This window comes from Condylura cristata, unplaced genomic scaffold, assembly GCF_000260355.1.
Source record: "Condylura cristata isolate star-nosed mole 26May11 unplaced genomic scaffold, ConCri1.0 scaffold00025, whole genome shotgun sequence".
Lineage (NCBI taxonomy): Eukaryota > Metazoa > Chordata > Mammalia > Eulipotyphla > Talpidae > Condylura > Condylura cristata.
Genome location: NW_004567126.1, coordinates 32156179 through 32167340, shown reverse-complemented (window position 1 = coordinate 32167340; position 11162 = coordinate 32156179). Strand labels below are relative to the sequence as shown.

The 11162-nt window shown below is 46.6% G+C and overlaps 1 protein-coding gene across 1 annotated transcript; it reads right to left on the bottom strand.

The window, feature by feature from the left end:
- Positions 1-3379: 3379 nt before the first annotated feature.
- Positions 3380-4318, bottom strand: LOC101636462 (olfactory receptor 7D4-like). Its single transcript, XM_004688985.1, has one exon. It carries the CDS (start codon positions 4316-4318, stop codon positions 3380-3382), a length of 939 nt encoding a protein of 312 aa, XP_004689042.1.
- Between the last annotated feature and the right edge of the window lie 6844 nt (positions 4319-11162).

Here is an 11162-nt window from a genome sequence, read left to right as displayed (position 1 = left end):
CTGCTCCTCTGGCGTCAGCGCCGACCCCACTGCACCCCGCCTGCTCGCGCTGCCCGCGGCGCCCAGGATGAGCGCAGACTCACAGCCGGGCCTTCGGGTCCCGGTCGGGCGAGGGGTGCCGGGCTCGCACCGCGGGGCAGCTGGCCCCTGGGGAGAGCGGCGGCGCGCCGGAGCTGCAGGCCTTTGGGTTCTGGCCTTGGCCGTCCATGTACTTGGTGACCTTTGGGGGAGCCTGCTCCTCTGGCGTCAGCGCCGACCCCACTGCACCCCGCCTGCTCGCGCTGCCCGCGGCGCCCAGGATGAGCGCAGACTCACAGCCGGGCCTTCTCCGGGGCTGCCTGGCGCCGATGTCTGTGTTTAGGCTTTTGGGGTGTCTGGACAGTGTCGTCATGGCCATCCGCCACCCCTGACTACATGGCCATTGTGAGCCCCGACTCTGGGGCGTGCAGTCGTTTTCTCACCCTTGTTCTGGTCTCCCAGATGCGCGGTCCGTAGGGTCACAGCTCTCCTGAAAGACTCTCTCCCTGCTGGGCACCGTCACCCGCGCCCTAGCGTGTATCTTGCGGGGCCCGCGCCCAGGTACCCTTTCCTCTTACCAGGGTGTGGTTGCCCCCATTGCGAGATCCCCTTCCGCACGAGGGGAGAATGCAGGCTTCTTCCCTGTCAGTTTGCTTACTTTACAGAACAGTCGGCTGCCTCATCTTCCCCGAGTAAGGATGTGGCGGCCTCTGTTGTGTACACAGTGGTCACCCATGCTGAACCCCGTTATCTGCATCGGAGGAACAGGGACATTAAAATGCCCGTGCTGCGTCCCCTCTGAAACAGCCTGGTCCAGCCCTGTGCTGTCCATTCGCATGCAGGCTGGGAAGCGTAGTGAAGCTGACCACCGGGGCCTGTCATTCTCATCACCTCACCTTTGTGATTCTCAAGACTTTAACTCACTGTTTTAATACCGCTCCGTGCGTCCGGTGAGACTGGGGGCGTGCCTGGGCCCTGCGTGCCACGGTCACTGCGTGAGCAAGCCCCGCTGCAGCCAGGCTGGCTTCCTGCAGCTGCTGTAGCTTGACGTTGGTAAACCAGGTGTCCCAGGAGCATGAAGCGTTCCCTTGCTCTGTGTTTAAAACGTACGGAGTTTCACAGCCCTGGTGTCTTCCCCATGTGAAGTCCTCATGTATCGCGTAGGAGTATGCAGGTTACGTGTGATACGCACATCGCTGGCTTTTAATTTGGTCTTTTAGAAATTCTGATCTGGCCCCAACTTGAGGAATTTTAAAGCGCCCAGGAGATTCTAGAGAACCACTTCTCGGATCAGACCGTCTCACACAAATGGCCTCTTGTCTTGAGGCCCATGGGCAAAGGTTGAAGATCCTGAGGCAGCGCTCGGTGGGAAGTGACATGTGGTCACCACAGATGACATGCGAGTGGGAAGGAGCCACGGGTGGGCACGGGTCTGTTTGACTGGCAGAAGCACCCTCCAGTGAGGCTGTGGGAACGCTTCGTACCGACAAATTTCAGGGATCACTGAGCTTATATTAGCAGAGGGTGAGCTTCATTTATGTTGGTCACAACTTGCTATGATCTTTCAAGCTTTAAGTTGAAGTGCATTTTTGCGGATGTCAATGTGGGCTGAAAGCATTTGTCTTTGTTTTCAGCGAGATCTACTAAATACCAATATCAGTGGGCTCACCACATGTGCTATGGATTAAAGTTAAAGAAGCAAAGTGAAATGAAGCCACATCGAAGGTCTTTATTATAACAAATTTAGGTTTTTGAGTGATTCACCCAGAACTTACACTCCAACAATTAGTTTCTTTTTAAGTCTAATTCCTTTCATGGTTTTTTCTCCATACACATTAGTCTTTATCATCTATGTTATTCCTTTTGGTTCTCATCAAGGCCAAGGAGCCCTGATCAGTTTATTGCAAGGAAAAGAGAACGTTGTTGAGAGACAGAGATGGGTACAGAGAAGAACATATATTCAGAAATCTTGCAGATTAAGTCAGCGAGCAGTAATTGAACAGTTTTCATCCTTTGGAGAGACTTTTGAAAACGGTACAGTATCCCAACCTCATAAGTACCCCAGCTAAAGGATGAAAGGCATGCTGTACCCCGCATATCTCCAGTAAGGGCTGTCTCTGATGGGGGTACATCCTCGTCACATCTGCCACCAGGCACTGACCCTTCATTTCCGAGTGGCTTGGATGTTTGCCGTCAGGCAGCAGGGATGTGGAGAGGACAGAGCGGGTCAGGGAGAGATGTTGGCAGCAATTGCTATGCCGTCAACTGCAGGCTCAATCCCTTTTTTTTTTTTTAAGATTTATTTGTGCATATAGAACTGGGGTGCTGGCCAGAGGTACAGGGGCTGTGAGAGGCCTCACCAGAGACAGAGCGGGGAGCAAAACAGGCAGAGGGACAAAGTACACTGCTGAGGGGAACACGGAGAGACAGGAGAGGTCTGCCGCGCCCTGTGGGGCGCTCCCTGGCCGGGGATGAAACTCACACTGAAGTGGCCGCAGTCAGCTTGCAGTGCTACATCCTAACCCGTTGCACCACAAGGGAGGACCAGGAGACTCAATTCTACCCACATTTTTGCTACAAGTGAGCTGAGTGGTAGGCACATTCCACAGTGTGTCACTACAGAGTCACAGAAGAAAAGCCAATTGGAGCACAACTTTGATTCTACAGCGTTCACTACCGCACAGTGCAGGGCTTTGGCGGGTATATCGTAAACATGCAGAGGTGAGAAATAAAGTCCAAGTAAAATAATGATATAAAAGAAAGAAGCCTGGGAGGAATAAAGCAGCAAAATGAGTGAAATAACATCTCGGTGTTTTTCTACGCAGCACAGGACATAACATCACAGTCCTTACTAAGACGGCAAAGTGAATGTCAGCTAGGTAGGTGATAGCCAAATATAGATAAGAAGAAACCTCAGTTTGCAGAGTGGGGTGAATGAGAGAAGACACCAGGAAGTGGTGTTTCCACATTGAAAACACTGCCACGTCTCTGCAGAACAAGCTCAGCACTGGTGTAGCCGTGTGGGTCTCTTCTCGCCCGTCCGGGAAAGACAGGGCACAGCCAGTGACGGTCAGGCGCACGAACACTGGAGAGCCCCCTCATGGCGTAAGGGGCGTCGGCACTTGAGTAATACGTGCTTTGAATCTCCAGTTTCAGAAGGCCGAATGGTAACACGGAATTATGAGCAGTCACTGGGGAAGAAAAAGTCAATGAGGTTCTAGAAGGTGCTATTTGACAGAATCTAATACAAAAACAACAGCCGTCCTATGTGTTTTGGGAATAGTAAAATACAGCGCATCTTTAGGGAGCCACATCAGTGTTAAGCTAGGCACCATTGTCCTCTGGCTGAGTCAGTGAGCTGTCAGGGACTAGCGGTCACCCTGCTGAACAGCCCCTCCAGGGCCCCCTTCACGTCCTTGTTCCTCAGGCTGTAGATGAAGGGGTTCAGCATGGGGGTGAGCACCGTGTACATCAGTGAGGCAATTAAGCTCCTCTTGGAGGCGTGGGCCACAGCAGAAGTGAGGTAGACGCCCAGGGCTGTCCCGTAGAACAGGGAGACCACACAGAGGTGGGACCCACAGGTGGAGAAGGCTTTGTGCTTGCCACCAGTTGAGGGCATCCTTATTAAAGAGGAGACAATTTGAACGTAAGAAAAGAGGATCCCGGTGAACGGGAACACCCCCAGGAGAGCAGTGGCCACATACAAGCAGATGTTATTGACGAGTGTGTCGGAGCAGGCCACCTTGAGAATCTGCGCTAAGTCACAAAAGAAGTTCGGGATCTCTGTGTCCATACAGAATGTCAGTCTCATGGCCAACAGAACGTGGAACATGGAGATCCACAAAATGATGACCCAGGACACCAAGACCAGGAGGCCACAGATCCGGGGGCTCATGATGACCATGTAGTGCAGGGGGTGGCAGATGGCCACGAACCTGTCGTAGGCCATCACGGTCAGGAGCATATTGTCCATTCCAGCAAATATAAAAAAGAAATACACCTGAGCGAGGCAGCCCGCGTAGGAGATGGCCTTGCTCTGCGTCTGGAGGTTCACCAGCATCTTGGGGACGGTGGTGGAGGTGAAGCAGATGTCCGCCAGGGACAGGTTGCAGAGGAAGAAGTACATGGGGGTGTGCAGGCGGGGGTCGGCGCCGACGGCCAGGATGAGGAGCAGGTTCCCCAGCACGGCCGCCAGGTACATGGCCAGGAAGAGCCCGAAGAGCAGCGGCTGCAGGGCGGGGTCGTCGGAGAGGCCCCGGAGCAGGAACTGAGCTGCGCCCGAGTGATTTCCCGGGTCCATGCAGTTCCTGTGATACCTGAGGAGGAAGGCAAAAGCGCATTCAAAGACCAGCCTGTGGCACCTTAGCTAATCACGCCTTTGGCCTTCACACGAGAATGGACACCCTCCGCGCTATGTAAAGGGTTTCCAGTAACAGAGATTCACTCGGTCATTTGCAGCAGTGCACATTAATATAATTATTTGGACTTTTATAAGTGAGCAGACGTCTCTTCATTACCCACTCGCAGGTTATAACTGTCCCATGCAAATCTGTGTACCTCAACCGTTTACTTCTTTCATATAACCCTTCTGAAATAGTGCAAACCGTTGACATCTTTTCCTTGATAACCTCCATGCTGCCATCATTCAGTAACTCGGCCACATGACTTACACCTAGTTCGCAACCCGGGAACCATAGTTATATGATTCGATGCTTCCTCTTCCTGTGAGCGCTGTCTCTTGTGACTTACTGTCTTCCTAGACATGGTTTTCTCTTTTTGAGATTAAAAATGCCTTGGTATACTGTGAGAAATTGGTATATAGTAACACTTACCATTACTGTAACTATGGGGCTATTGTTATAAGTCTAATTGTTACCATTTTATGACAATCACTTGTGATATGTAACTCTGTAAAGCCTAGCGCAAAGTAGGATTTAGTAAATGTGATCTTGAATGGCATGGAATTTCATTACTCACTGTGTCTATGCCCTGAAGAAAGTTATTTAACCTACTTAGCTGCAGCTACATCATCCCTACGAGGCCCTTTTGTAAGACGATGAGTGAATGAGAGGAGATGATCCATGTAATTTTTCTGGAATGTCCCTAAGCCATACGGTGGACTCTCATACATGAGAGTTTCTGTTTTTAGCATCGCAGTAACTCGGTCCTGTATGGCTATCCTGTGTGAACATTCTAGTGATTGGAGCGGCCATTACAGATGGCACAAGGCAGGTGTATACTGTGTGAATGCTATTTAGCATGCCTAGTTCATAAAATTCCTGTAATTCATTTTTAGAGGCTTTAGGCAGGTGGATTCTTCTGAAACGGAGGGAAATGTATCTGGACCACATAGATAAGAGAAGGAACTCTCTTATTTTTATCTCAGCCCATTCAAGTAAAAACAGCATCGTGAGGGTCTGTTCTCATTTCCAGCTTCCTGAGTGTAGATACTCAAAATCATTGGAGCTAGCTGGGGAAAATGATGAATAGATGATAGATCAATACGATTTCAAAATTCATAAATGAATCATCCAAAAAACTCAAAGGCCAATATAGAAGTAGGATATAAATATTCACATCATACATGATAGTATTAGTCTTTATAGGATGATAATAAATTATAATATATAGAGAAAAAGCAGATGAGTTGGGCCAAAATTGGCTCCTGAGAAATAAGAATATTTCAGCAATAAAAAGAATGAGTAATTGTTATGTGGAGTAAAAAAAAAAAAAAGACAAATATTTTGGACTGAGAGGGCACAATCTGTCTTTGTTGATGGGCTTGACTCAAGTAATAGAACAGTGAAAATAAATAAAATGTGCATGTATCTATCTTAAGAGAATAGTTCATCATGAACACGAAATAACCATTCTGGCAATAGGTAGTGTAATATTACAACGTGTGTTAGCACAGCTCAGCAGAAATATAGGTCAACTAGGAGAAATAGTAACTAATAGACAATGCATCTGACAAAATATAGACCATCGTTGTGTTAGTCACAACGATGTGTTAGGATGCAACTTCTCGACAGATGAGGAAGCTCAGCAGCAGCCTCTTAGCTCAGTAAAGAGTGTTGGTTAAAACTGCACCCACAGCATATCATAGCTGAAAGCACTGACCTCGTGTCTTAAGAGGAGAAGTAAGCCAAGGTGGACCACACTAACTGTGACCGGTTACTGCCTTGGAAGAGACCAGTAGACCATGAAGAGAAAATTGTCCCGAGTACTGAACATCTGGAAAAACTCATCATACGCAGATATTATGAACACAGGGGTGGACGAGCAGCACCCCATCAAGACAGAACAGTCACAGACTCAGCAGGTCGAGTCTGGGAAAACAAGTCAGCGTAGAACGGAACCCAGGAGCAGTGAGGAGGCGGCACCACAGCTGCATCTCTGCCCAGAGCGCGTCTGGGCGCGGGAGCCCAGGAGAAGCCTCCAGCTAGGGGGACAGGTGGGTGCCTTTTGGGAAATAGTTCTTCATGGAGAGAGACTCCAGGGTCCAGACAAAGAGGAAAACAGCGAGAGCTGGAAACGGCTGACTTCGACAGAAAGCGAAGCACAGGCACCCCGTTGTAGACTCAGCAAACACGGGTGCCCGAGGTGGCGCAGGCGGTAAAGCCCAGCACCCGCCGCCTTTGCCAGTTTGCTTCTCGGCGCTCCCCAGGTCACACTCACCGGTGTGGGTCACACCCCAGGCATTTTCCCTCCTTCTGGGAGCCCAATTGCGTCTTCCTTTGGCCGAGATCGCACTTTAAGTCGGGGGTAAAATTTGCAGTCTCAAGGGGTGGATTCTCAGAACTCGTCATTAAACAAATTGTCCCATTGTCTTCCCACCCTCTGAATAACTCACCTCCCTCGGGTTCAAAAGAGAACGGCTGGAAAACTTTCAGCCAGTGTCGTGCAGTGCGAGCAGGCAGAGGAGAGGACGGGGACACGGATTTCCTCCAAGGAGAGACTTTTCTTTCTTGAATTTGAAATTAAAATTAGAAAGTGTCCAAAAATTACCAGGTAATTCCCTTGGGGAAAGCTCAAAGCATCAACTCTCTGTTACGTTCTTCTCTGGCATATCTTTGGAAATTTTATAGCAGTTGTCCAGGGGTCCGGCGAAGCCGGCCTGTTTGAGGAAAGAGAGAGGTTACTGGCTTTCATCTTACTGACCCACGATAGGAGGACAGAGAGCCCTCAGTGCAGCTGGCCAGTGCATTTGTTGACATGGGGGCGGGGGGTCCTGTCTTTGGCCTCTAGAGGAGGAGGGCGCACAGCCCAGGCCCAGTGAGAAGTGGAGAAATGTAGGTGGCGAGTATAAACCACCTGTGAGCCGTGGCCAGGAAAGGGGGAAGAGAGCAAAAGTATAGTTTCAAGGGCAGGTGAACAACAGAGGTGAAAAAATCTGTGATTGAATATATAGGAACAGAAAGCACTTCAAAAAGAACGACAGTGTTCAGGGTGGACATTTGAACGCACAAGACGTGCCTGTGTCGTTCATACAGAGAAGCTACACTCTAAGCCCAGTCACCTGTATTTCCCATGCCTTGGCTACCTGGGTTCATAAATCAAGGGGCAGAGGCAGAAGTGGGGCCACCGGATGCGACTCCGGGGAGCCACGTGGGGGCTTCTGGTGTTCCACGAGTCTGTTGAGATATAACTGGCACTTAGGAGTTTCAGTGTACGACACGTTGGCTCGATATATCTGGTGGGAGACGGTCAGCACAGTAAATCTGGTAACATCATTCCAACGTACCAGGTTTCATTTAACACATTTTGTTAATTTGGCGCTTGTATTTAATATATATGCTTCCTTTGCAAGTTAGAGAACCACTATTTTTACTAGCTGTTTACCTTTTTAATCTCTCAGGGAGATACCCAGGAGAGGCACCACCAGGTGGCATGATAGACCTGTTTCCAAACCTTTGAGAAACCTCTGTGCTGTATTTCATTGTGACTGAGGCCGCCCACCTTCCCACCATGCGGGACCCAAGCAGTGCACAGGGTTGATCTCTTCCCATATCCTCACCAACACTGGTTTCTGGTCTTTTTGATATGGGTAATTTTCAAAGGTGTGGGGTGATAGTTTTGATAAGTTATGACAGTGCTTCTGTTATTTATTTAAAGTTGGGTCATTTATTTTCTTCTTGATGAGTTGTTTGACTAGTTTATAAATCTTAACTGTGTTTTGTGTGCAAATATTCCCTCCCACTCAGTAGAGTGTCTTTTATTTTTGATAGTTTGTTCACTGTCCAAAAACCTTTCAGTTAGGTATAGTCCTGCTTTCGTTTCCCTTGCCATTGGAGTCCCCAAAGACATCACTGAAAACAACATCATGGAGAATTTTTTCTTTGTATTTTATAGCTTCCCTCTATGTATTTTATGGTTTCAAGTCCTACCTCCAAAGTGTTAAGTATGGTATTAGTGGTTTAATCTCATTCTCTTGCATGTAGCTGTCTAATTTTCCCAACACTATTTATTGAAGAGAGATTTTCTTTTCTCCATTTTACACTCTTGACATCTGTGTCATACATTAAATGCCCGTATAAGTTACGGATTTGCTTCCAGTTCTCACTTCCATTCTGACAGTGTGTCCAGTACCATTCTCGTTTGATTACTATAATGTTGTAGCATAATCCAAAATCTGGGGGATGTGGTGTCTTCACTTTTCTTGTTTCTGTGTCAGGGTTGCTTTGACTATTTGTGGTCTTTTGTGTTTCCATGTGAATTTCAATTATGTTGTCTCTATCTGAAGGATGTCATGGAAACTTTTAAAGGAATTGCATTCAATCTGTATACTCCTTTGCATAAGATGACCAATTGGACAAGTTAATTATTCCAATCCCATGAGAAAGTAATGCCTTTCTATTTCTTTATATCTTCTTGCATTTCTTTTAGTATGTCTTATAATTTTCATTGTAGAGGTCTCTCATTTCCTTTGTCAATTCCAGGCATTTTACTGTTTTTGATGCAGTTTGAACGGTATTGCTTTCTTCATTTTTTTCATCACCTCAGTTGTTTGCATGTAAAAGTGCAATAGGTTTTTATATATTGACTTTGTGGCCAACTCTGCTGTAGAAAAAACAAAATTTATTTTGTTTCTAATAGTACTTTTAGTGAAGTTTTAGGGTTTTCTATGTACATTATAACATCATCTGCAAAAAATGATAGTTATACTTCTTCTTTCCCAACCTATATTCCTTTATATCTTTCTGTTGCCTAGTGGCTCTAAGACTTCCAGTTTTAGCGTAAGTAGTAGTGGTGCAAGTGGACATTATTTTCTTGGACCTCATATTAGAGGAGAAGTTTACAGCTTTTCACCTTTGAATGTGATTTTAGCTGTGGGTTTCTCACATCTAGCCATTGTTATGGTGAGATATGCTTCTCTGATTCCCATTTTTAAAGTTTTGATCATCAATGGATGATGACTTTTGTCAAATACTTTTTCTTGCATGTATTCGTATGATCATATGACTGTTGTCATTCCTTTCATTGTCTGGGGAGTTACACTGCTTGGTTTGATGATGTTGAACCATAAGCTGGCCTTAGTACATCAAGATCAGGAGAAGATTGTCTAGTGCCACAAAAATATTAAAAAGGACACCGGGGTGAGATGTTCTAGATTAGAGGTGTTTTTACTCTGTGCCTAGATGCGTCCCACATCTTCGGGAGGGTGGTGGAAGTGAAACAGATGTCTACAAGGGACAGGAGAAGGGGGTGGAAGAAAGATAGGAAAATAAAAGGTGCATAGGAGTTGGGCAGGAGCTAGAAATGAGGAGGGCGAGCATCAGTTTGCCCGGTGTAAAGACAGAAACGATCCACGGAGGAGAGACTGAGGCTCTGTGAGGTGGGTTTCAGAAGATTCTGCTTGGTTTTTGCCTCCCAGGTGGCTGTGTGTCTGCTGAGAATGGGGATATGAACACAGCACTGCTGAGAGTCAGTTGTGTCCCTAATGCTGGATTGTTTTGCCCAAGACTTTAAGCCAAGTAATTTATGTAGTGCTACTTTGTCTTATAATCAAAATTTATTTGCTCTGAGCAAAATGGTAAATTTCCTTCGTATTTATCCATGCTAGTTGCTTCACAGAAAATGAAATTTCAACAATAAATCCCCTGCCAGGTAGGCCTCTCTCTTGTGATGTCACTACCAGGTTGTTCCAGTCGGCCCTTTCAGATTTATACTTGCGCAAATCTTCCAGCACTTTCATAAATCTTAAGCTTCATTCATAGTTTTGATTTTCAGAACTACAAAATGTCTAGTTTTCTCTTTTTAAGAAAAAAATGTATTTTTAGAATTGTAATATACACAATTTAAAAGTTACCATTCTATCCATTTTTAAATGTGAAGTCTAACGACATTAATTACATGATGTTTATCCCATGAAATGTACATATTTTAATTTGAGGAAATGCATTTATGTTTCTTCATTGCATAACTATCTCAACATAAAAGATGTCAGGTTCAATAAGAAGAAACCTCATCTGATAATTTTTAAGTCCATATTTATATGGGAGAAATGTATCTTTAAAGTATTAAATAATGTCTTTTCAAAGTGACATAGTGATTAACTGAAATGATGTCATTAATATCAGCTAATGAACGAACGAGCATTGCTACTATGAACCACAATATTGATTATTCCGATAATTTAAGCAAATGCATCATGTGAAACAAGGGAAGAGGCATAGCTGTGTAGATTAAAACAGAAGGCACTATTATTTGTAGATTGGATACTGGAGGTCTAAAGCCCTCAGACCTCAGAAGGTACAATCTTGAGAGTGCCCTTCCTCATAAATGTCAAGAAATCCTCTAGGCAGTTTAAAAAATGCCTGTTTCACCTGGGTGGCTTATTAGACACAGTAGCTGTGCTTGGCCCTGTGCCTGGCCTACGAGTCTGGGATGAAGCCAAGACTGTACAGGCCTAACAAGATCCCGGGAGATGCAGGTGTGGGGGTGACACTCTCGGAAATACTGCATTTGTGTCATGGAGTTCCCACCCTCACCCCCTCGGCCCCCCCTCCACCGCCTTTACGAGGACACACTGGTGGCCCTGGCGCGCTCTCCTCCAGTGACTTTCCCACTCAGCGTGCAAGGGACTCGTCCCAGTGAGGGATTTCATGACCCGTGGCTCTCAGAGACCGCGGGTGTTTGCTTTG

What these genes read in the sequence shown, in the direction of transcription:
- LOC101636462 (XM_004688985.1), bottom strand. Translation starts at nt 4,318, where the DNA reads ATGGACCCGGGAAATCACTCGGGCGCAGCTCAGTTCCTGCTCCGGGGC.